The sequence below is a fragment of the Ipomoea nil genome, unplaced genomic scaffold (genome assembly GCF_001879475.1).
Source record: "Ipomoea nil cultivar Tokyo-kokei standard unplaced genomic scaffold, Asagao_1.1 scaffold1576, whole genome shotgun sequence".
Taxonomy (NCBI): Eukaryota; Viridiplantae; Streptophyta; class Magnoliopsida; order Solanales; family Convolvulaceae; genus Ipomoea; species Ipomoea nil.
In genome coordinates this window covers 3,263,744-3,289,455 of record NW_017618004.1, presented here as the reverse complement: position 1 = coordinate 3,289,455, position 25,712 = coordinate 3,263,744, and the positions used below count along the sequence as shown (strand labels likewise).

General features: G+C 44.6%; 2 protein-coding genes and 1 long non-coding RNA gene across 3 annotated transcripts; 1 reads left to right on the top strand and 2 right to left on the bottom strand.

The window, feature by feature from the left end:
• Window positions 1–5,283: 5,283 nt before the first annotated feature.
• On the bottom strand, window positions 5,284–8,593 carry LOC109190461 (G-type lectin S-receptor-like serine/threonine-protein kinase At4g27290). Its single transcript, XM_019340945.1, has 7 exons — window positions 7,306–8,593; window positions 6,955–7,071; window positions 6,624–6,748; window positions 6,328–6,538; window positions 5,992–6,229; window positions 5,753–5,903; window positions 5,284–5,673 (listed from the first exon to the last, which is right to left on the bottom strand). Exons 1-7 carry the CDS (start codon window positions 8,585–8,587, stop codon window positions 5,365–5,367), a joined length of 2,433 nt encoding a protein of 810 aa, XP_019196490.1. The 5' UTR covers window positions 8,588–8,593; the 3' UTR covers window positions 5,284–5,364.
• On the top strand, window positions 6,118–9,986 carry LOC109190466. Its single transcript, XR_002055704.1, has 3 exons — window positions 6,118–6,204; window positions 9,247–9,360; window positions 9,899–9,986. It is a non-coding gene; the product is annotated as an uncharacterized LOC109190466 (long non-coding RNA).
• LOC109190454 (G-type lectin S-receptor-like serine/threonine-protein kinase At4g27290) lies at window positions 9,125–12,960 on the bottom strand. The gene is made up of 7 exons (XM_019340939.1): window positions 11,507–12,960; window positions 10,825–10,941; window positions 10,498–10,622; window positions 10,202–10,412; window positions 9,867–10,104; window positions 9,628–9,778; window positions 9,125–9,547 (listed from the first exon to the last, which is right to left on the bottom strand). The coding sequence occupies exons 1-7, from the start codon at window positions 12,891–12,893 to the stop codon at window positions 9,239–9,241; spliced, it is 2,538 nt and encodes an 845-aa protein (XP_019196484.1). The 5' UTR covers window positions 12,894–12,960; the 3' UTR covers window positions 9,125–9,238.
• Window positions 12,961–25,712: the final 12,752 nt, after the last annotated feature.

Here is a 25,712-nt window from a genome sequence, read left to right as displayed (position 1 = left end):
ATGACAGTGCACGTAAATATCATGTAGTTGCACATCAAAAACACACAAGGATGCACAGATGTTGATCAAAATGTGCACGGTCAAACACAGAAGGATGCACACACAACTAGAACAACTTTACGGTAAATACATAAACACTCTCTAAAATCATGCAAAATCTCAAAAAATAATATATTACCACTTTTAATTGCACAGACTAATTACGGGACTACCCTTGCCCATACAACTGATAAGGAAATTCAAAAATAATGCTATCAAATCTTAGCCATTAGTGATGTCAAGATCAATGGATGAGAATTGTCCACACGGACTCGTGGGAATGGGTAGACTCACTTGAACAATGTCCTATATGTTGAAACACAAAAGTTGTGTCTGTAGAAATATAGCTGTTGAAGTTGTGTAGGGTTGTGTCTATTAGGATTGTGTCTCTTAGTCTGTATATATATTTATCTATTGTCTCCTCATTGAGACAAGCAAGTAATAAAAACTTCTTCTACATCTTCTTTCTCAACATGGTATCAAGAGCCAAAAGTCAAAATTTGAATTTTTTTTTCCGGTGAACAGTACATTTACTGTTCATTCGAAATTAATTTTTCAAATTACTTGCTATTGGTGAGATATTTTATCAAATTAGTACTACAGCCGCCTTACCCATCCTCCGGCGACCATTACCCATCAATTCCGGTCGCCGGAATCTCCTCCACGCGCCTCCACGCGCCACCGCGTCGCCGGCGCTCCGACACCACGCGCCGGCGTGTGAGGCCATCTCCGGCGGCCTTTTCCGGCGAGATTTTCCAGATCGTATCGTCGGCTCTCCTCCTTTCCTTCCGTGCAATCAGATTTATTTTTGGTCACTATGTCTTCCGACGGAAATTCTGATAATTCGGGTACTATTTCTCCTGCCAATAATTTATCTACTTCTTCGAGCTCTGTTTATGTGCCTAATCTGTCTGGAAACCCGGTAATCACTTCTGAAAGATTATGTGGTTCTCAAAATTACCACTCTTGGTCGGATGCCGTAGAATTATGGTTTATGGGCCAAGGTGTTGTTGACCACTTGCAAAAAGAAGTGGATATGATACCGGAAAAAGAAAAGACAGTTTGGCAAAGGTTAGATGCTCAACTTTGTAGTCTCCTTTGGCAGTCTCTTTCTCCACAATTGTTGCCTTTATTCCGGCCCTTTAAGACATGTGTCGGGGTGTGGAGTCAAGCTCAATCTCTGTACACTAATGATGTCTCTCAATTCTATAATGTTGTTGACAATTTGGTTAACTTGAAGAAAGATGGTATTGATATGGAAACTTTTCTTGGCAAAGCCCAAAGTTTGATTGCTGAGTTTGGTACACTCATGCCTATTGGTGGTACACCCGCAGAGCAACTTACCCAACGAGAGAAATTCTTTGTCATACTTCTCTTAACCAAATTAGGTCCAGAATTTGAAAGCATCCGGAATCAAGTTCTTGGAAGCAACATTGTCCCGGGGACCACCGAGTTGTTCAAACGGCTCTTGCAGGTCACCTCCATTCCGGGTACTCACACATCCACTACCGAACAATCTGCTCTAGTCACACAAGGTGGTCGTGGACGAACTAACAATCGTGGTGGACAGAAAAACACTAGAGTGTGTGATTATTGTAATAGAACTGGGCACACACGAGATCAGTGTTGGAAACTTCATGGGAGACCGGTACGTACGCAAGCAAGTGTTGCTCAATCTCAACCTGGGGAACCAAATTCTCGAACCATTTCCGCTGCTGAGTATGAAGAGTTTGTTCGATTTAAAGCCACTCCCAAAGCTTCTGGTTTAACTCCTGCAGCCTACACTGATGGAACTCATACTGCCCTTGTATCACAATCTGGCCTGAGCGGACCATGGGTTATCGATTCAGGTGCCTCTGAGCATATCTCTGGTAACTCATCTTTATTTTCTCATTTCACCAAGTCTAAGTCCCTTCCATCTATTGTTTTCGGTAATGGGTCCAAGAGTACGGCTACTGCAATTGGAAAGGCTTTCCCCCTTCCTACTTTGCCTCTCTCTTCAATTCTTTATATACCTAACTGTCCTTTCAATTTAATTTCTATTCATCAACTTACAAAATTTTTGGACTGCACGGTCACTTTTTCTTCTGATTCTGTCATTATGCAGGACCGTCGTTCGGGGAAGATGATTGGCTCGGGGTATGAATCAGAAAGACTTTATCGATTATCTACCCCAAACCCTTCTACAGTTTGCACTGCTACCATTCCTCTTTCCCTTGCCCATGACCGACTAGGACATCCTAGCCTTAAAAAATTACGGCGACTTGTCCCTAGTTTGTCTCACTTATCTACCCTAGAGTGTGAAGCCTGTCAGCTTGGCAAACATTCTAGAACATCGTTTCCTAATCGTGTTAATAAAAGAGCTACTTTCCCTTTTTCCTTAGTTCATACTGATGTTTGGGGACCTTTTCGTTATAATTCAATTCTTGGTTTTAAATATTTTGTTACCTTCACTGATGATTTTTCTCGTTGTACATGGGTCTTTTTAATGCAAAACCGTTCTGAAGTACTTAATGTTCTTCAAAAATTTGTTAATGAGATAAAAAATCAGTTTGGGGTGTCTATTAAAACTTTACGAAGTGATAATGCTGGAGAATACTTTACAACTCCTTTATCTAACTTTCTTGATTCAGCGGGCATCCTCCATGAGTCATCTTGTCCCGATACTCCACAACAAAATGGGGTATCTGAACGTAAAAACCGGCATCTCGTTGAAACAGCCCGCACCATAATTCTCCACTATAAAGTCCCTCCAGAATTCTGGGCAGATGCTATCCTTCATTCCTGTTATTTAATAAATCGTATGCCTTCATCTGTTTTACATGGTAAGATACCTTATAATATTTTATTTCCCGATAAGTCTCTTCATACTCTTCCTTTAAAAATTTTTGGGTGCACCTGTTTTGTCCGGGACACTACCCCAGGGCGTGATAAATTTTCTCCAAAATCCTTAAAATGCATGTTTGTTGGGTACTCTAGGTTGCAAAAGGGTTTCAGATGTTATTCTCCTGATAAGCATCGATTTTATGTATCTTCTGATGTTACTTTCTTTGAATCAACACCTTTCTTTTCGTCTAGTTTACCGACCTCCATCTCTCATTTTCTTGATGTTCTTCCTGTTCCTACTTTTCAAGGAGGGACCGAGGTACATTTACCTCAAGATCCGTCATCACCTAGAAATCCTAGTCCCTCACCTACTGAACCTCCTTTACAAAACAACGGTGTTACCCCCTTTCCTTACACTTATCATCGCCGCTCTCGACCACCCGCGACAGTTCAAATCGATGAAATCCCAACTGATTCATCTCTCGAGCTATCTATGCCCTCGAACCCGGTTCCGGCAACAAGCTCTCCTATTGCAAGTCGTGTAGGTAACAGGTCATCACGAAATCCCTTTCCCATATACAACTTTATTTCATATGATAATCTCTCACCTTCATATAATGCTTTTATCACATGTTTATCTTCTGTTTCTGTCCCTAAATCTGTTAAAGAAGCCCTTTCCCACCCTGGTTGGCGTCAGGCTATGATTGATGAAATGGCTGCTCTTCATTCATCGGGAACTTGGGAGTTAGTTTCATTACCCGAAGGTAAAACAACTGTTGGTTGCCGATGGATCTATACTGTGAAAGTTGGGCCCAATGGACAAGTTGATAGACTTAAAGCTCGACTGGTAGCTAAAGGATATACACAGGTTTTTGGGATTGATTACACTGACACCTTTTCACCAGTAGCTAAAATTGCTTCGGTCAGAATCTTTCTTTCTATGGCTGTCGTTCATCATTGGCCCTTGCATCAGTTAGATATTAAAAATGCCTTTCTGCATGGAGATTTAGAGGAAGAAGTCTACATGGAGCAACCTCCTGGGTTTGTTGCTCAGGGGGGGAGTAACTTGGTTTGTAAGCTCAAACGTTCTCTCTATGGTCTAAAACAATCTCCTCGTGCCTGGTTTGGACGGTTCAGCATAGTAGTGCAAAATTTTGGTTTAGATCGAAGCAAAGTTGACTATTCCGTCTTTTATAGACATCAACATGGTAAGATCATTTATCTTGTTGTATATGTTGATGATATTGTCATTACAGGAGATGATGTTGAAGGAATACAATTGTTGAAACAACATCTATTCCAACATTTTGAAACAAAAGATCTGGGGAAGTTAAAATACTTTTTGGGAATTGAAGTAGCACAATCCAAGCAAGGAATTTGCATATCACAAAGAAAGTATGCATTGGATATACTAGAAGACACAGGTATGATGAATTGCAAACCTCTTGACACTCCTATGGATCCAAATATCAAACTCCTACCAGACCAGGGGGAGCTTATCCAAGATCCGGGAAAATATAGACGATTGGTTGGAAGATTACTTTATTTAACTGTAACTCGACCTGATATCTCTTTTGCGGTAAGTGTTGTTAGTCAGTTCTTGGCATCTCCACGTGAAAGTCATTGGGAAGCTGCCATTCGGATTTTACGATATATTAAAAAATCTCCAGGCACTGGTTTGTTATACAAAGACCATGGAAACCTTGAAATTATTGGGTACACAGATGCAGATTGGGCAGGTGCATTGGATAGAAAATCAACATCTGGATATTGTATCTTTCTTGGTGGCAACTTAATCTCTTGGAAAAGTAAAAAGCAAAATGTTGTTGCTCGATCAAGTGCAGAAGCCGAATATCGATCTATGGCCGTTGGAACATGTGAACTTGTGTGGTTGAAAAACCTCCTTACCGAACTGCAGATTTGTACAAAGGAGTCCATGAAGCTCATTTGTGATAACCAAGCAGCTTTGCATATTGCATCAAATCCAGTTTTTCATGAAAGGACGAAACACATTGAAATTGATTGCCATTTTGTTCGAGACAAAGTTACTTCTGGAGATATTACTACATCTTTTATAGGCTCAAATAATCAATTAGCTGATATATTTACTAAAGCTTTAAGAAGTCATAGGATTGAATACATTTGTAACAAGCTTGGTGCATATGATATACATGCTCCAGCTTGAGGGGGAGTGTTGAAACACAAAAGTTGTGTCTGTAGAGATATAGCTGTTGAAGTTGTGTAGGGTTGTGTCTATTAGGATTGTGTCTCTTAGTCTGTATATATATTTATCTATTGTCTCCTCATTGAGGCAAGCAAGTAATAAAAACTTCTTCTACATCTTCTTTCTCAACACTATATATATATAGTGGAGACAATGTGGAAAAATTGCACTCTGTTGGATAAGATAAATGATACGGAGAGGTACAATCTTAATCTTAATCTTAATCTTAGTGTTCATTTTGGTTATGTACCCACTCAAAAAATTGTATGTTGTTTTTATCTAGGTTCAAGAATGCTGAATGTCATCTTTGCAACTTCAGAGTGGTATATTTCCACATTTCTGGAAGATGCTTCAGTTGAATTCCTTTCCACAAAGAAACCTGGCTCTTTAGGTTTAGGTAAAGCCACTTCCTCATTCTCCAACATGAAAACTACTGATGCCATTGTTGGTCTGTCTTCTGGTAGTTTCGAAACACAAAGAAGAGCTACATGAATGCATCTTAGCACTTGAGATTCCACATAAGAGTCTCTCACACAATTATCCATTAGTTCTGTAGGGTCACCATCATTCCACAATAGCCATGCCTACAGTATAGTATAACCAAACTCGTTATTCATCTGATTCAACAAATTAGTAAAAAGGTACAAAATCACATATACTTACATGACCCAGAAGATTGTGGTGATGATCTGAATGATGAAATGTCCTGTTCTTCCTTCCACTAATGAGTTCCAATAAAATCACTCCAAGGCTGAAAACATCTGATTTTACAGAAAAGTTGCCATCAACGACATACTCGGGTGACATGTACCCACTGCATCAAACATCAACACCAACAGACCAACTTAAGTTATTAATTGATTAGCACAGTGCATTAATGTTTTGATGCTAATGAAACTTACTATGTTCCTATAATTCTCTTTGTTCTTGCCAGAGCATCATCTTCTCCTACAATTCTAGCAAGGCCAAAGTCAGAAATCTTGGCATTCAATTCAGCATCCAGTAATATGTTACTCGCCTTCAGATCTCTATGTATAATTTTGAATCTGGAGTCCTGATGAAGATAAAGGAGTCCACGTGATATTCCCGCAGCAATTTCAAAGCGTTTTTGCCAGGTAAGTATTCCTTTTCTGCTCTCATCTGCATACATATTATTGTTGATTCAGTTTTGTAGGAGAAATTTAGTAGCTATTGTCACACTGCTGGTTTTTTCGATTTAGAAGTCAAGAAAATCTAACCAAATATGAAGTAGTCCAAACTATTGTTTGGCATATATTCATAGATTAGTATCCTTTGTCCTCCCTCGGCGCAGCAACCTTGAAGCGTGACAAGGTTTCTATGTTGAAGTTTGGCAATTATGCTCACTTCATTCTCCCACTCCTTAACACCTTGGCCAGAATTTTCAGAAAGCTTCTTGACCGCTATTTCTGTTCCAGTTGGTAGCTTACCCTGCAATAGTTTTACCATAGCATGTAATATTGTCTTTGATTCCTCAGCATGACTAAAAGAGCCCAAGTTTTGTGCAATTCAATACCTTGTAAACAGGTCCAAAACCACCCTCTCCAATAAGATTATCAGAAGAAAAGTTGTTTGTTGCATAGACTACAGTTTCCAAAGTGAATAATGGTAAATCATAGTCTTCCTTGCCAATCTTAGCTCCTGTAAAATAGTAAATAGAAGATTTTTTAGAAATCATTGCAGTGAATGAAGAGTTTGGCGTGAAAATATTTGACACTTAATACTGTAGCATAATCATTTCTAAAAACAGCTAGTCAAGCCAGATAGGAGTTGTGCTTCAGCTAGTAGTAATGCCTTAAAATATTTGACACTCAACATTGCATATTTAAGGTGGTAAAAAATCTGACCTTTTTTCCTTTTATATAGTGCAAAGCAAACCAAAAAGCTTAGAATAAGTATTCCTGAAATTGTTGGTATAACTATCTTCGTCACCTCTTGTTTCTTCTGTCCATTTTGAGAGATATCTGTCATGAATTATTTCCCAGCCTATCAGTCATAGAACTTCAAATGTGGTGCCACAAGTAGATTGATCAAGAATATGATCTGAATAAGTGTAAAATGCTCTTGAAAATGAAGCAAGGTTGAAAGAAACTTTATCCTTAGCTAGTTTAACTTGTATGCACTAGTACTATGTTTTAAAGGATTTTGCACCATATTAGAAATTAATTGCAGTACAACAAGGAAATAAATACTCTTACCAAAATCTGATACAGCAATCCTTACGTACAGATCTTGATCAACTTCATCCAAAACCCTAATATCAGTTAGGTCTCCAAACCATAGCAAGCATCCACTTCCACCATCTCTTACATCTACATTAGAATAAGCCGTACAGCTGCAATTTTTCAAGCACAATCTCTTACATTCCTCAAGCCCAATGCTCCTGTCATACCAGGAATGGCGTGTGTCTGGCAATTTTACACCTCTGTATATAAAAAATCTGTCAGCATCCTCACAATCCAGTGGAGTTCTGTGGACACACCCGTTTGACCAATCTGTTGCCTCCCAGTCTTGTGGATATTTTGGGATAAATCCTTTCAGACAGTCACAGGGAGGGGAGGTATTGATATTGCACTTGCCAAAAGCTCCACACATCCCATAACGATCACAGTTATCTGTCTGTGCTGTCAGGTAAACTATCCAGCTTTTGGTGCGCTCAATCCATATTAAGCGGTCAACCGTGCCAGTTGGATTGATTACAACCCTGCTAGGAACTGAGCTATCTATAGGCTCATATGTGTAGTATATCTCTCTGTCGTTCATAATAAACTCAAACGTATAGTAGGGGTTATCTTTAATGCTAGGCACGCCAGTAAACATCTCTCCGTTCCAAGGCCCAGATCTAGAAATAGGAGATTTGTTTGCACCTCTGAACTGAAAAATTTCAGGGAATCCGTTAATGTCTATCATTTCTATGTATTCACCTACAGCAGGATCATCAGTGCTCTTCCACGAGGTCTGGTACCAGGCATGACCAGTGGCTAAGTTCCGGCCTAGCTTCATGCCTGGTAGCAAAGTATTACCAGGATAATCAAAACTCTGCCAGGCAGAAATTTTGGAGCTATGGTCATTTTCCGCTCTCACAACAAGATTTCCTGTGTCTGAAAGCTGAGCTACTGGATTTTTCAAGGATATTGATGAATTTGATGACCAGAGTTCTTCTTTGTTACCATCTAGGAGTACTAGGATTCCATTGTCTCTGAGCAATAGCTTGCCAGAAGTATTGTTTAGCGGAGTATCTCTGTTAGCAACCCAGACCACATCCTTAGTTGGTATCTTGCTGTACCAAATGCCAACATATCGATTCTTGGATTTTCCAGGGCTGAAAAATCCAAGTTCAAAGTTGCCACCAGCTGAAACTATGGTAGTGCCATCTGTGATGGGGTGATCTGTTGTTATGGTGTCTACTGAGGTGCAAAATGTGAATAGAGAGAGTAAAATGGAGCAAAAGAAGTAGAGCCTTTGCCCCATTAATTTCATTTTCTGTTTTCTTCTCAGATTTTATGATTGAAGTTTATAAATCTTGTACAGGGTAGAAAAGCTAATGATGTTCAGAAATCAGCGACTTTGACAAAAAAGGAAAAGCAAGTGGCCAATGGCACTCTTGTTTCTTGAATGAAGAGATTCTTAATTAATGAAATGAAACCTCCTCCATTAATGCAATTTTGACAAAAAGAACATGCAGTGTATTTGCTTCAAAATGCATTTTTCTCAATAATTAATATTTTGATTAGATTAGACTTAATTGGTTGTTCTATACTTAATTCAATGAAATAAATATAGGACTAATAAAATTAAGTTTAGCTTGAAAATTTAGTAAAGCACTATTATTGAATATACTAACATACAAATATTTAAGTTTGATGCAATATATATATATATATATATATATATATATATATATATATATATATATATATATATATATATATATATATATATATATATATATATATATATATATATATATATATATATATATATATATATATATATATATATAGTGGAGATAAAGTGGAAAAATTGCACTCTGTTGGATAAGATGAAATGATATGGAGAGATACAATCTTAATCTTAATCTTAAAGTGTCCATTTTGGTTATGTACCCACTCAAAAAATTATATGTTGTTTTTATCTAGGTTCAAGAATGCTGAATGTCATCTTTGCAACTTCAGAGTGGTATATTTCCACATTTTTGGAAGATGCTTCAGTTGAATTCCTTTCCACAAAGAAACCTGGCTCTTTAGGTTGAGGTAAAGCCACTTCCTCATTCTCCAACATGAAAACTACTGATGCCATTGTTGGTCTGTCTTCTGGTAGTTTCGAAACACAAAGAAGAGCTACATGAATGCATCTTAGCACTTGAGATTCCACATAAGAGTCTTTCACACAATTATCCATTAGTTCTATAGGGTCACCATCATTCCACAATAGCCATGTCTACAGTATAGTATAACCAAACTCGTTATTCATCTGATTCAACAAATTTGTAAAAAAGGTACAAAATCACATATACTTACATGACCCAGAAGGTTGTGGTGATGATCTGAATGATGAAATGTCCGGTTCTTCCTTCCACTAATGAGTTCCAAAAAAATCACTCCAAGACTAAAAACATCTGATTTTACAGAGAAGTTGCCATCTATAGCATACTCTGGTGACATGTAACCACTGTGTCAAACATCAACACCAACAGACCAACTTAAGTTATTAATTGATTAGCACAGTGCATTAATGTTTTGATGCTAATGAAACTTACTATGTTCCTATAATTCTCTTTGTTCTTGCCAGAGCATCATCTTCTCCTACAATTCTAGCAAGGCCAAAGTCAGAAATCTTGGCGTTCAATTCAGCATCCAGTAATATGTTACTCGCCTTCAGATCTCTATGTATAATTTTGAATCTGGAGTCCTGATGAAGATAAAGGAGTCCACGGGATATTCCCACAGCAATTTCAAAGCGTTTTTGCCAGGTAAGTATTCTTTTTCTGCTCTCATCTGCATACATATTATTGTTGATTCAGTTTTTTTGAGAAATTTAGTAGCTATTGTCATATTGCTGGTTTTTTCGATTTAGAAGTCAAGAAATTCTAACCAAATATGAAGTAGTCCAAGCTATTGTTTGGCATATATTCATATATTAGTATCCTTTGTCCTTCATCGGCGCAGCAACCTTGAAGCGTGACAAGGTTTCTATGTTGAAGTTTGGCAATTATGCTCACTTCATTCTCCCACTCCTTAACACCTTGGCCAGAATTTTCAGAAAGCTTCTTGACCGCTATTTCTGTTCCAGTTGGTAGCTTACCCTGCAATAGTTTTACCATAGCATGTAATATTGTCTTTGATTCCTCAGCATGACTAAAAGAGCCCAAGTTTTGTGCAATTCAATACCTTGTAAACAGGTCCAAATCCACCCTCTCCAATAAGATTATCAGAAGAAAAGTTGTTTGTTGCAGAGACTACAGTTTCCAAAGTGAATAATGGTAAATCATAGTCTTCCTTGCCAATCTCAGCTCCTATAAAATAGGAAATAGAAGATTTTTTAGAAATCATTGCAGTGAATGAAGAGTTTGGCGTGAAAATATTTGACACTTAATACTGTAGCATAATCATTTCTAAAAACAGCTAGTCAAGCCAGAAGTTGTGCTTCAGCTAGTAGTAATGCCTGAAAATATTTGACACTCAACATTGCATATTTAAGGTGGTAAAAAATCTGACCTCTTTTCCTTTTATATAGTGCAAACCAAACCAAAAAGCTTAGAGTAAGTATCCCTGAAATTGTCGGTATAACTATCTTCATCACCTCTTGTTTCTTCTGTCCATTTTGAGAGATATCTGCCATGAATTATTTCCCATCCTGTTAGCCATAGAACTTCAAATGTGGTGCCACATAAGTAGATTGATCAAGAATATGATCTGTGTAAGTGTAAAATGCTCTTGAAAATCAAGCAAGGTTGAAAGAAACTCTATCCTTAGCTGGTTTAGCTTGCTCTGCACTAGTACTATGTTATAAAGAATTTTGCACCATAGCAGAAATTAACTGTAGTACCACAAGGAAATAAATACTAGTGTTGTAAAAATCAGCCTAGGCGCCCCTAGGCTGAGATGATTTCAGCTCTAGGCGGCTTGTAGTCAGCCGGCCGACTAGGCGCCACACTAAGTTGGGTGCCTAACTTGGCCGAGTCGACACTCAACTTGGACGAGTAGTATTTTTTGTCTGCTCGGCTGCTCCTCTTCTGTATTCCTCCAACCATGTACTCCACTAATCGTCTAACATATGTAGTTGACTAGTTTGGAGGATTATAACAGTCTAACAACTCACAACCCTAAGTGCGAAAAGTGGAGACGATATAGGCCGCTAGCGCCTAGCACCTTCTGCAACATTAATAAATACTCTTACCAAAATCTGATGCAGCAATCCTCACGTACAGATCTTGTTCAACTTTATCCAACTCCTTAATATCAGTTAGGTTTTCAAACCAGAGCAAGCATCCACTTCCACCATCTCTTATATCTACATTAGAATAAGCCGTACAGCTGCAATTTTTCAAGCACAATCCCTTACATTCCTCAAGGCCAATGCTCCTGTCATACCAGGAATGGCGTGTGTCTGGCAATTTTACACCTCTGTATATAAGAAATCTGTCAGCATCCCCACAATCCAAAGGAGTTCTCCGGACACACCCATTTGACCAATCTGTTGCCTCCCAATCTTGTGGATATTTTGGGATAAATCCTTTCAGACAGTCACAGGGTGGGGAGCTGTTGATATTGCACTTGCCAAAAGCTCCACACATCCCATAACGATCACAGTTATCTGTCTGTGCTGTCAAGTAAACAATCCAGCTTTTGGTGCGTTCAATCCATGTTAAGCGTTCAATGATGCCAGTTGGATTCATTACAACCCTGCTAGGAACTGAGCTATCTATAAGCTCATATGTGTAGTAAATCTCTGTGTCATTCATAATAAACTCAAACGTATAGTAGGGATTATCTTTAATTTTAGGCACGCCAGTAAACATCTCTCCATTCCAAGGCCCGGACCTATAAAGAGGAGACTTGTTTGCACCTCTGATCTCAAAAATTTCAGGGAATCCATTAATGTTTATCATTTCTGTGTATTCACCTACAGCAGGATCATCAGCGCTCTTCCACGAGGTCTGGTACCAGACATGACCAGTGGCTAAGTTCCGGCCTAGCTTCATGCCTGGTAGCAAAGTATTACCAGGATAATCAAAGCTCTGCCAGGCGGAATTTTTGGAAGTATGGTCATTTCCCTCTCTCACAACAAGATTTCCTGTGTCTGAAAGCTGAGCCACTGGATTTTTCAAGGATATTGATGAATTTGATGACCAGAGTTCTTCTTTGCTACCATCTAGGAGTACTAGGATCCCATTGTCTCTGAGCAATAGCTTGCCAGAAGTGTTGTTTAGCGGAGTATCTCTGTTAGCAACCCAGACCACATCCTTAGTTGGTATCTTGCTGTACCAAATGCCAACATATCGATTCTTGGATTTCCCAGGGCTGAAAAATCCAAGTTCAAAGTTGCCACCAGCTGAAACTATAGTAGTACCATCTGTGATGAGGTGATCTGGTGTTATGGTGTCTGCTGAGGTGCAAAGTGTGAATAGAGATAGTAAAGTGGAGCAAAAAAAGTAGAGCCTCAGCCCTTCCAATGATTTCATTTCTAGTTTTCTGGTATTTTCTGCATTAAGTTGTAGGATAAAAACTGAATTGTTTTCTAATTTCGACCAAAAAAAAAAAAAAAAAAGGAGAGAGAAAGACATGTAGGAGAAATCCTAATCGAATTCCACTTTCTGCCATAATAAACAGAGTAGAACTTCGAAATTTCGGTAAAAAGTAAAAACAACTCACTTGAAAATCAGGCGTGGCAGTAGTCGGTTCAGTACTCAAGATGGTGTAGTCATGGCTGAGTCAACTCGGATTAAAAGTTACAGCTTAAGCATCAGATAGAAGAATGCTCCGATTTGATCGAAATTGTGAAATTGGGCTTTTCTGTTTATGAATATCGTTCGAGATTTTGACCATATTATATCGGTTGCAATCGTTATACCGTGGACTAGAGTACACATTGAATTGTGGACGCTGGTTCTATATAACATCATTTTGAATTTTAATTTTGACAGTGATCATTTGTTGTTCAGTTAACGTTATAAGTTTTGTTTTTTCTTTTTATTTATTTATTGTAAAGTATGTGTATGTGTCTTGTGTTATGCATTTTTTTGTCTCATGTTATGTAATTATGTACCTTAAGCGTATAGATTCTGTACTTGAAATAAAGTAAATATAACATGTGATTTTTGTGTCTTATGTTATGCGTTTTTTGTGTCTTATGTTATGCGATTTTGTACCTAAAGAATATTGATTATGTACCTGAATTAAAGTAAATATAAAACATGTGTTATGTTTTTCTTGTACCTTAAGCGTATGGATTCTGTACCTGAAATAGATTAGTAGTTGTGAAACACATAACATATTGTGTGTCTTATTTTACGAATTTATGTCTTTGGTAGGGAATATCCCGACCGACATAGCTTCACCACGACCGAGGAGCCTTTGTCTCTTTCTCCTTGTCTTTGCAGGTAACAGGTCGGGCTCCACAAGAAGAACCCGGTCGTAGACCGACCGGAGTTGCCCGAGCGACGTTGTCGACCACCGAGCGGTAGCCCTTCGGCGAAAGAGCTGACGAAGGACACGTGGCGGCTCTTTACATCGACAGGCAGGGCACCCGGGAGGATGACACGTGGTGGCTACGTGGAGGACATGCCGAACGGCTGGAATCCTGTCCCCGGCCTAGCAACTATAAATACCCACAGTAGCTACAGTGTAAGGGACTTTTGGACGATCGATAGGTTGTTGTTAGAGAATCCCGACCGCAGTCAGTCGGTACTCAGAGCAGCCAAGTAGATTGTACTTAGGGCCTTTACCGGGATCAATAAAGATTGTACTTGCTTTAATTGGTCTCGTGTTATTTTATATTGCTTACGTAGAATTAGCAGTATCATTTTGGCGCCGGCTGTGGGGACCCGTGCAAGAAACCAACGTCTTGACGAGCACCCGATCACCATATCGACATGTATCCGTGGGCGCACAACAACTTCGCCGACGACCAGGCGGATGTGGCGAGCTCCTCCGACCACTACGCTACCCAACAGCAGGGTCAAACAATGGACCTCAACCTCAATCTCTCACCACCACATCCGTCGAATACATACCCGGCCGCCCAGCAGCCGGTGAATTACATACAACCGGGATACCCACCACCCGGTCTGCCATACCAGCAGCCGCCGATGATGTATCCCGCCCAGTATTCATACCCGGTCCCACCTCCACCGTATGGGTACTGGCCAGGCCAACCGATGTGCTACACTTCCCCGGTTGGTTATCCACCATATACGCCAGCTTATACAGCTCCAGCCGCCGCCCCTCCAGTACAGCCGACCGCACGAGTAGAGCCGCAGCGTCAGTCCACTTCCCGGGCTCGACGCTCGGCTCATTCGCGGTTGGGGTCGGGGGGTGCTGATGCGATGGAGGCACCAGTTCAGGCCGTTCAAGCGGAGGACCCTGAAGAGGCTGCCCGAGCGGTAGCTTTCGATCGTCTCCGACCAGAGATGCGCCAGCGTCTGGGACCCCAAGACCCGAATCGCGGGCAAGAGGACGTACAAATGCAGGAAGCTAACCATGAGGCTTCATCCGGGTATAGCGAGTCGAGATCTCACCGACGGCGACGCGCTCGGGATACAGCCCAAGCCGCACAAGCCGCCGAGCTCAACGAAACCCGAGGTTTGCTCTACAACCTCCAGGCTGAAGTTGCGCAGCTCAGGAGTGCGTATCCCACAGCACCCCCGGCCGACCGATCGACCCTACACCAGACGCCTTTCACAGCAGCGGTAATGGCTCAGCCTTACCCGCTCGACTTAAAGGTCTCGGGAGAGAAGAGTTACGACGGTCGGACAGATCCTGAGGCTCACGTGAACGATTTTTTCAGCAATATGATGCTGAAGGGCGTTTCGGACGCCGTGATGTGCAGGGCCTTCTACTCAACCCTCACCGGTCGGGCGGCAGAATGGTTCCGAACCCTGCAGCCGGGGTCAATCGACAAATTTGAGACCCTGGCGATCAAGTTTGTACGGAAGTTCATTACTTCCAAAGTGGTGAGGAAGTCCTATATGTACCTCGAAAAGGCCAAGCAGCTCGAAGGGGAAAGCTTGACCGACTTCCTCATCAAGTGGAAGGCAGCAGTCGGGGAGGTCGAGCCCATGGATGACGCGACCGCCACTCACATGCTTCACATCTCCCTCCGGGCGGGGTATCTGTACCAGGATTTTATCCTCCACCCCCCGACCACATATGAGGAGGCCCTCCGAAGGGTCACTGACTACGCCAACGCAGGTGAGGCGAATGCCGTCAAGCGCTTGCAGGAGGTCGGCTCTTCGTCCCGTAAACCGGCCGGCCGGGCGGAACATCGGTCGGGAGATGACCATCCCCGATCCCGCACCAGGCCTGGCGAGTTTACGGCCTTAAACCGATCCGCGGCGGAGGCCATGCAGTACGCTCAGTCCTGCAATCTCATCAAACTCCCCCATCCCGATCGAGACGGCCCTGACAAGAGTAAGCACTGTGCTTACCATCGATGCGCCGGGCATGACACCGAGGAGTGTACCCACTTGCGCCAATTATTGGAAGATTTGCTCAATTTGGGAAAATTGGACAAGTGTGTGGGAAAGAGAGAAGACAGCAAGAGAAATACCGATCGGAGGATCACAGACGATCTCGTCACCGCTCTGATCGGTCGGGCCAGGACCGAAGAGACGATCGAAGGGACGATCGTCATGATGACCGACGGGACCCTGACCCTCCGTCCGGTAGCCGCCCGTCCGGAAAACCAACCATCCATGTCATTTTTGGTGGGCTGGAAGATGCTTCCCGACCGCGGACAAATTGCCCGGTCGCAGTAGTGGATTCCCGGGAGACCGGGAAGAGGCAGAAGATGGAGCCCATAACCTTCACCCTCGAGGACCAACCCACCAGCAGTGATCACGGCATGGAGGCGCTCGTGGTCACGATTGACGTCAAGGGGACGGATGTCCAAAGGGTTATGGTTGACACGGGCAGTAGCGTGAACGTCCTATACTTGGTCGTGTTTGAGAAGCTTGGCCTTGACAGGAAGGAGCTGACTCCGGTCGGTGTACCACTGTCAGGATTTACCGGGGCTCTTATCTACCCTGAGGGAAAAATAACGCTCCCGGTCGAGATCGGCACGCCTCCAAAGTCGATCTAAACGGAGCTGGAATTTGTTGTGGTCAACCTCCATTGCGTCCACAACATTATTTTGGGCCGACCCGCCATTATGAAGATCGGTGGGATAATTTCTATGCCTCACTTATGCATGAAATTCCCCACCCCCAACGGAGTCGGCGTGGTCCGTGGCGATGTCCAATCCGCCCGGAAGTGTTACACCCGAGCGGTTAATCGACGTGATTCCGGTCCGTCTTCCCGGGTGAACACTATAGCCAAGGAGGAGGCTAAGGAACGGAAGGAGCAGCCTGAGCCTTCCGAAGAAATTGACGAAGTTCCCCTGTCCGAGGACCGCCCGGACAGGAAGATTAAGATTGGCCGGGCCCTCACTCCCGAGCTCCGAGCGGAAGTTCTGGCCGTGCTCCGGGAGTACGCCGATATTTTTGCATGGGGGCCTGAACACATGCCCGGGATCGATCGGTCGGTCATTTGTCACAAATTGGCCGTTGATCCCGCAGCTAAGCCGGTCGTGCAAAAGACACGACACCTCTCCTCCGATCGCCGCGAGTTTGTAAGAGAAGAAGTCAAAAAGATGGCGGCGATGGAGCACATCCGTCCGGTGGTCTATCCTGAGTGGGTGGCAAATATTGTTCTTGTTCCTAAGCCCCCAGCATGGAGGATGTGCATCGACTTTACCGACCTCAACAAAGCCTGTCCGCTCGACCCGTATCCTCTACCGAGCATTCATCAGATGGTCGACGAGACGGCTGGGGCCGAGTTAATGAGCTTCATGGATGCCTTTAAGGGATACCATCAGATCATGATGCACCATGAAGACGAAAGCAAGACAGCCTTCGTGACCCCGGATGGGCTGTATTGTTACCGAGTGATGCCGTTCGGCCTCCGAAACGCAGGAGCGACCTACCAAAGGATGGTCAACATGCTCTTTGCTGATCTGCTGGGCCGAACAATGGAAGCTTACATCGATGATATGTTGGTCAAGAGTCGGGACCGATCTGACCACACTCAGGACCTTCGGGAGTGCTTCCAGATCATGAGGAAGTACCAGTTGCGGCTGAACCCGACCAAGTGTACATTCGCGGTTCAGACCGGCAAGTTCCTCGGCTATATGATGACCAAGAGGGGAATCGAGCCTAACCCGGCCAAAGTAAAAGCGATTCTGGACATGCAGCCACCTTCCACCGTTCGGGAGGTCCAGCAATTGACCGGCCGGTTGGCAGCCCTCAGCCGGTTCCTCTCCAAGCTAGCCGAGCGCGCTTTACCTTTCTTCAAGGTATTGCGGAAGGTTAATGGATTCGTCTGGGACGAAGAATGCCGAGCGGCTTTTGACGAGCTGAAAGAGTATCTCATGTCACCGATCGTGCTCTCAAAGCCCGAGCTCGGAGAAGAGCTAGACGTGTACCTCGCCGTCTCCGATCGTGCAGTAAGCGCAGTTCTGTGCCGAACCGATCCGGAAGGGGTCCAGCGACCGGTGTACTATGTAAGCCACGCGCTACATGGTCCCGAGCTCCGGTACTCCCGACTCGAGAAGGTCGTCTATGCCCTTTACATTGCCGCGAAGAAGTTGGCTCCCTACTTCCAAGGTCGAGCAATTCGCGTGTTGACCGACCAGCCGATCGGGCCAGTCCTCCGAACTGCTTCATCATCAGGTCGCCTAGTCAAATGGGCGTTAATGTTGACCCAGTACGCGATCGAATACCGACCAAGACCGGCTATTAAAGGTCAAGCTCTTGCGGATTTCTTGGTTGAGTGCACCGCCCGGGATACCCGGCCCCCTGAGGTTGCGGATCCCGAGGCTGAGTGGTGGTCGCTGGCTACAGATGGGTCGAGTAGCAAAAAAGGGGCAGGAGGAGGAGTGGTGGTCACGAGCCCGGAAGGATTCAAGATCTATTTTGCTCTTATGTACCAGTTCCACCCTACCAACAACGAAGCCGAGTACGAAGCATTCGTTAATGGCTTGCAGTGCGCTCGGGACTTGGGGGCTGAATACATTCGAGCTCAGACAGATTCCGCGCTCGTGGTCGGGCAAGTCCTCGGGGACTATGAAGTCAATGGTGAGCGTTTGCAGTTGTATCGAGACCTTGCCATGGAAAAGCTCGCTCAGTTCCGGGGGTATACCGTCCGACACATACCCCGGTTGGATAACGCCGATGCGGATATCTTGTCTAAACTGGCCCAAGACGCCCCGGAGCACATTTCGAAGATAGCTCGGATCTTGGTGATCCCAAGACACAGTATTCACCGTCTGCCGGTCAATCCCATCCAACCGGTAGATGACAATTGGATCACCGATCTGAAGGAGTATCTCGAGCACGATCGCCTCCCCGACGACCCACAGCGTGCTCGAAAGGCCAAGCTAAGAGCCCCAAGGTTCCAAGTCTTGGACGGTCGTCTGTATAGGCGATCGTATGGAGGCCCCCTCATGCGTTGCTTGACCGCATTTGAGGCTGAGTTGGTCATGAAGGAGCTACACTCGGGAATTTGCTCTTCACATCAAGGAGGTCGATCCATGGCCCGTCGTATCATGTTGATCGGGTACTATTGGCCGTCCCTCCAGCTAGACTGTGAAAAGTTAGCTCGGGAATGTAAGACGTGCCAACTGTACGCCCGGATGCCTGGACGACCGGCAACGTTCTACCAGCCAGTCACGACCGCAATTCCTTTCGCAAGGTGGGGGGTAGACATCTTGGGCCCCTTTCCTCAGCTCTCCGGTCGGAGAAAGTTCGTGATCGTCGCCATAGATTACTTCTCCAAGTGGATAGAAGCCGAGCCTTTAGCCACGATCACATCTCAGCAATGTGCTCGCTTCCTTTGGCGCAATGTCATTTCCCGTTTTGGCGCACCCGTGCATCTCATTAGCGACAACGGTCGCCAGTTTGTGAGCCAATACTTCCAGAATTTCTTGGCCACGATCGGGACGACTCACGTCCGGTCGTCGGTCGCTTACCCACAGGGAAATGGACAAGTGGAGAATGCTAACCGGACGATATTGGAAGGTCTGAAAAAGAAGTTACACTCGGCCGGTCGTAGTTGGGCCGATGAGTTGCCATATGTTTTGTGGACTTATCGGACGACCCCGAGGGAAGCCACTTTGGAGACCCCGTTCGCCCTGGTTTACGGAGCCGAGGCCCGACTTCCGATTGAGGCCTGGATTCCGACCGATCGAGAGAGAACCTATAATGCGGAAGAGAACGAGCACGCGATGGCCGTGGACCTTGATGGGATCGACGAAAAAAGGGAGCTAGCCGCTCGACGCATAGCCGAGTATCAAAAGCGCGTCAAGAGTTCTAAAGATGTTCGGGTCAACCCTCGTTATTTTCAAGTCGGAGACTACGTTCTACGACGAAGGGAGGCCAGCCAACCTCTAGAGGGCGGAAAGCTAGCTCAGAATTGGGAAGGGCCGTACATCATCAACGCTGTCATACGGCCGGGTACATACCGACTAGAGACAACGACTGGTCGACTAATCGAGGGGACTTGGAATTCCGAGCACCTCGTTCTTTTTAGGCATTAGCCTATTTTTTGTATTTTTAGACGAAGTGGGGGCTTGACCTGCGAGTTAGTCCCGGTCGTCATTTCTATGTAAATTTATGGTTGTAAAGTTAATTCAACCGCCTGCGAGCGGGAAAGTTTAATGTATATACGATCGATGATTGCCCGACCGTCTGTATGCGGCGGCCCGATCGGTTATTTTCTTTCACCTTCGTTACATGCAGATCTGTTCAACATTCATCAACCGGGCGAAATCTATCGACCGGTCAAAAGCGCTCCACATTGGCGGACACCCAACTCACGCCACTGATCGGGGAAGCTAGGAGCTCTCAGCATTATTCCCCGATCCGTCCAACTTCTGTCCACTATTGCACCCACTCGTGCCTCGAGCGCACAATAGTGTGGGGGCTGGGATAAGGAAGTATTCGCAGGCCCGTCGCTCGGTTACATCCCGACCGTAGAGGCTTGTTTCCAAAAATTATTTTTCGACAAAGGCCTGGGGATCGGGTACACCCGATCGGTTGGCCAGATTTGACGTCGTAATATCAAACGCACGACCAGGCCATAAGGTCGTAAGGTCGGGCGTCGAGTGGGTCGAACCAGTGCAAGATCGGGCCACAAGGCCGCGAGGTCGAGCGTTAAGGATCAGCACGCGTTAAGGATCAGCACTTACACGATTAAAGATAAAACTGCGAAAAGAAAGAACGAGCGATGCAAGATACGAGCGATGCAAGATACGAGCGATGCAAGATAGAACAAAAAATAAATTTTATTAACAAACAAAAAGGTGCCCGGTACAATTCGGGACCGGGCTCCCGATCGGTGTTTCTTACAAAAAGAAGAAGAAGAAAGGAGCCTATTCTACTTCTTCGTCTCCCGAGCTCCAGCAGCCGCTTCCTTCCCGCTTGAAGGGGCCGCCGACGACGCTCCAGGCTCGGCCGCCTTGGCTTTTGGGGCGAAGGGAGAAGGACCGGGATCGGCTAGGTCCGGGGGTAATACCGAGAGGACCAGCTGAAGGTCTTCCCCGTCTAGGGCCTGCTCCAACCGGGAACGGACTCGCTCGAGCATTTTCCGTTTCCCGGCCGTAAAGCCCCAACGACCGAATGAGACGATCAGCTCTTCCCCGATCTCTGTTCCCCGGGCTGCTGTAAGGAAGGCCGAGCCCGAGTCCTTGTCTTTGAAGGCTGCCCGCGCCAGCTCGCTCGGATTCTCGAGCTGAGCCTTCAGCTCTTTGGCCTCTCCAATCGCCCGACTGGCGACCTTCTCGGCGAGGACCCGCTCCTCGTCGCCCTTCTTCAGGGCCTTTTGCGCCTTCTCCAGCTCGGCCTGGAGCTCCTTGATCTCTTTCAGACGACGAGCAGCCGTCTTCTTATGATGATCAGCTTCCTCGGCCAGCATAGCCTGACCTTGAAGGAGCTGGGTCGCCCGGGAGATCTGCAGTACAGAAGGATAACCAGGGTTAGCCCGATCAAAGTATGTTTGCAAGAAAGCTGTTAGTTAAGAAAAGCTCACCTCAGCCAGGTCGTGGCCGATCCGTTCAGCCACCTGGGTCGGGGTCATCTTCCCCAGATCCACCCGGGCTGGCGCGGTGTTGCCGATCCGTGCCAGCACGGACGTAGACTCCCTCTCTCGCCCGACCGAAGGGCTCGGGCTGTGCTGCTCGCGGCGGCGCTTCAGGCTGCCCACCTCGGTCGCGCCCTGGTCGGCGACCTTCTCCTTGCCCCGGGCGACCTCCACCCGGGTAACCAAGACATCAGGCTGCTCGACGATGAAGCCCTCGCCCGTCGACACGGTCGAGGCACTCAGGGGTCGGGCAGTGGGAATCTCCTTTTCCCCAGCCGCTTTGGTCTTGGCCTTCTTCTTCCCGCCGAGGGAGATCTTCGTGGGCGGGGGAAGGGCGGTGTCTTCATCGCCGAATTCTGCCATGGCTGCAATAAAAGAGCAAAGTTAGTTTGATCAAGAAATGAAGCTAGGTCGGGAGGAACGGCTCGAGTTGAACCTTTCTTCTTTCGTTTCGACGGCTTCGCGACCGTCACGCCCATCGGCACGGGCAGGTACTTCTCCGGCAGCTCGTATGTGGGGGGCGGGAGTTGAGCCGCCTCGAGACTTTCAGCCGTCCGGAAGATGGTTTATTCGTGCACCTCGCTCGAAATCCGGCTGACCGTGTCCCTCAGCATTTGCGTCTCGACCGGCACCACTTGCTTTCTGAAGTGGCTGCTCCAAGTGCGATCGACCGGGAGGATCCAGGGGTCGTATTTGATGGAGAAAATTCTGTTCTTCCACCCCTTGTTGTTCCCGGGCAGGCCTTTGATGGAGCACATATCTGCTCGGGATTGCAGCATCAGGAACCCACCCCCGTAGCGGCCCGGGAGAACCTTGATCTGGTAGATGAAGTTGAACAACTCCATCGTGCACTCGGCCTCGTGCCGAGTGCATATCTGCGGGAAGCAGGCGAGGATCCGATGTGCGTTCGGGCAGATCTGGGCCGGGACGACCCGGTAATAGGCCAAGAAGGCGTTCAGGAGGGGGGTGAAGGGAATGGCGATCGGGGCCATCAGGGAGTCGTAGTGCATCCCGATCCACTTGCCCCGATGCCTGTCAATCACGTTTCCCAGCTGCCGGCTCGTGTCGAATTCTGCCCGACCCCGCAGTATTTCAGCAATCCGAGCCGCTTCGCCTTTGGTCAGCAGGCTCATCTCCTGCTCGACACTCTCGCTGTTCAAGAATTCGAGCTCGACGGCTGGTGTGGCCGGCCCGGCCGGGTCTTCTTCGGTCTGCTCGGGGGTATTTTCTCGATCGCCCCCGCGAGGAGCAGCTTCCGGGTGGTCCCCAACCACCCGGGTAGGCGTTTCCCTAACGCCCTCAATCGGAGAGCCCCGCCCGCTTAGCGTGGTTCTCCCTTCCTCTTCTTCGCTGGAGCTCCCCGATCCGCTGGAGCTAGAGCTCGATGTCCCGGAGGAGCTTGATGCGCTGTGATGCTCGACAGCTCGATCGGGGGCTGGCGTTGCTCGGGGGCTGGCTTCGGGAGTGTAGGACATAATGTCCACTTCCTCGTCGCTGATACGCTCGACCTCCTCATCGTAATCCGCGATCGAGGCGTTTTGACTATCCGAATCCGACATATTTCTACCTAAAGGTCGGTCGGGAGTTAGTACAGGGTTCGGGGAGTTAGCTCGAAGTTAGTGCTATCCTACTTCTGCGTTAAGTAAAGAGTAAACAAAGAGTAAAGAACTAAGAGCTTACCGAGTGAGGAAACTTTGAAGAAGGTCTGAAGTTTTGCTTTGCTTGATCGCCTTGCTGAGATGCTCTGCTCGGGATTCTTAGAGGATACCGACTGAAGCCAAAGAGTGAGGAAAGTTCAAATGAGGGCCTCAAGGGCCTATTTATAGGAGGGCATTTAGGCGGGAAATGGGCCAACTTGCCTGACACGACCCGCGCTGAATCCGAGGCGACGGATGGGATCGCCGAGGCCGGCAGAGGCCGACACGTGGCGTAGGAGGGAATGACAGCTGGCAGGTCGGCTTGGTGGCTGACGGTTGGGCTTCTCTCATCCCGTCCCGTTTTTTCCCGACTGATCAAAAAGGCCCGGGCTGGGGGGCTCTTGGTAGGGAATATCCCGACCGACATAGCTTCACCACGACCGAGGAGCCTTTGTCTCTTTCTCCTTGTCTTTGCAGGTAACAGGTCGGGCTCCACAAGAAGAACCCGGTCGTAGACCGACCGGAGTTGCCCGAGCGACGTTGTCGACCACCGAGCGGTAGCCCTTCGGCGAAAGAGCTGACGAAGGACACGTGGCGGCTCTTTACATCGACAGGCAGGGCACCCGGGAGGATGACACGTGGTGGCTACGTGGAGGACATGCCGAACGGCTGGAATCCTGTCCCCGGCCTAGCAACTATAAATACCCACAGTAGCTACAGTGTAAGGGACTTTTGGACAATCGATAGGTTGTTGTTAGAGAATCCCGACCGCAGTCAGTCGGTACTCAGAGCAGCCAAGTAGATTGTACTTAGGGCCTTTACCGGGATCAATAAAGATTGTACTTGCTTTAATTGGTCTCGTGTTATTTTATATTGCTTACGTAGAATTAGCAGTATCAGTCTTGTATTATAAAATTATGTGCCTATAGAACATATTATCTACATAAATCAAATTTGAGAATAAGTAAACATATAACATTTGTATGTGTCTTGTGTTGTGAGGTTTTATGTCTCGTGTTATGAAATTATGTACCTTAAGAATATTGATTATATACATAGAATAAAATAAAATTTGTGTTGAAACATGAGAAACGTGAACCTACAGAATCTGTTAAAGTTTAATTATCAAAACGGCATCGTTTTGATCTAGGATCCACAATGCTATGTTGACCTTAGTCCACGATATAAATTGTCATATCGTTGGATATTATTCTTTTTATACGGTCTACTTTTATTTATAAAAAAAAAAAATTGTGATGAACCTTTTTTTCTCAATGCAAATTTGTGTTTAAGAGTAATGTTACACATCCCTCCTAAATTTTCTCTTTGACAATGTCACAATCTAATTGAATTCTTTCTAATTGAATTCTTTAGTATTTGATTACAAATAGTGAAGTAACTCAATTCATGAGCATACCCAATAATACCTAATAAATATAAGTCACATCTGAGGAACATTAATAAAGATGTTAATTGCATATGGCCCCATAACGTTGCAATAATGTTATCTGTTTTTTATTAGAAAAAATAGTGTGTTTTGCTCATATATTTATACGAAATAATAGTTTTAATTCCTTAATTGTGTACCTTCAATTTTTCATAAGGTAGTGATTTTTTTCATTGGTTAACGCTAAGCGTTAAAGATTGTTATTGTATGTACTATGTAGCCTATTATTGAATATAGGAACAAAATTGTAATTTATGATTTTAAGTCATTAAAGTCTTCGCAAACTGCTTAATGAATCAAAATCACAATCTCATAAAAAGGGAGACTAAAATCGCAATCTCATGACAAAAAAATAAAAAATAAAAATCGCAATCTCATGAAAACTTAGAATGTTTAAAAAAAATAAAAAAAATTTAACTTAGAATGTTAATAATACTTATTATGTTAATAATTTGTAAAATAAAATTGCTATTTAATCTAGACTAGATATAAGGGAAAAATGCTATTTTCTCTTATCAATTTATTGTTTGGCTCGCACTTCGCACGGTTATTATACGGTGGGCCATGGTTTGTAAACGGCGGCATTTCTTTAAGCAAAGAAATGATAGCCGTTAAATTTTAATAAATTCCGTATTTTTTTATGTGTTTAGAACAAAATGAAACTACAATGTATATATGTAAATGAAACTAAATAATTTGTCTCATATATTGTGTTTATATTATCAAATGAAATTGTAATTCAATTGATGATACTTTAGTTGTGTTGAAATGAAATTTCAGTATATATAAAATGAAACTGAATAACATGTCTCACATATTGAGTGTATATTGTCATAAAGTTGTAGTTGAATTGAAATTATACTTTAATTTTGCTAAAATGAAACTACAGTATGTATAAAAATAAACTGAATAACATGTCTCAAATATTGAGTGTATATTGTCAAATGAAACTGTAGTTATATCAAAATGATACTTTAGTTGTGTTGTATTGAAACTACAGTGTATATAAAAAGAAACTGAATAATAATTTCACATATTTGAGTGTATATTATCCAATGAAATCGTAGTTCAATTAGAATTAGAATTTAGTTGTGTTGTAATAAGGCTACAGTGTATATAAAATGAAATTCAATAACACGTGTCACTGTAATAAGACTATTGTATGTATAATGTCAAATGAAACTGTA

What these genes read in the sequence shown, in the direction of transcription:
- LOC109190454 (XM_019340939.1), bottom strand. Translation starts at nt 12,893, where the DNA reads ATGTCTTTCTCTCTCCTTTTTTTTTTTTTTTTTTGGTCGAAATTAGAA. An exon ending in CTTGGACTACTTCATATTTG is followed by an intron (nt 10,105 to 10,201) that starts GTTAGAATTTCT and finishes ATATGTATGCAG; the next exon opens with ATGAGAGCAGAAAAAGAATA. An exon ending in AAGAGAATTATAGGAACATA is followed by an intron (nt 9,779 to 9,866) that starts GTAAGTTTCATT and finishes TGTTTGACACAG; the next exon opens with TGGTTACATGTCACCAGAGT.
- LOC109190461 (XM_019340945.1), bottom strand. Translation starts at nt 8,587, where the DNA reads ATGAAATTAATGGGGCAAAGGCTCTACTTCTTTTGCTCCATTTTACTC. An exon ending in AAGAGAATTATAGGAACATA is followed by an intron (nt 5,904 to 5,991) that starts GTAAGTTTCATT and finishes TGTTTGATGCAG; the next exon opens with TGGGTACATGTCACCCGAGT. An exon ending in ACCACAATCTTCTGGGTCAT is followed by an intron (nt 5,674 to 5,752) that starts GTAAGTATATGT and finishes ACTATACTGTAG; the next exon opens with GCATGGCTATTGTGGAATGA.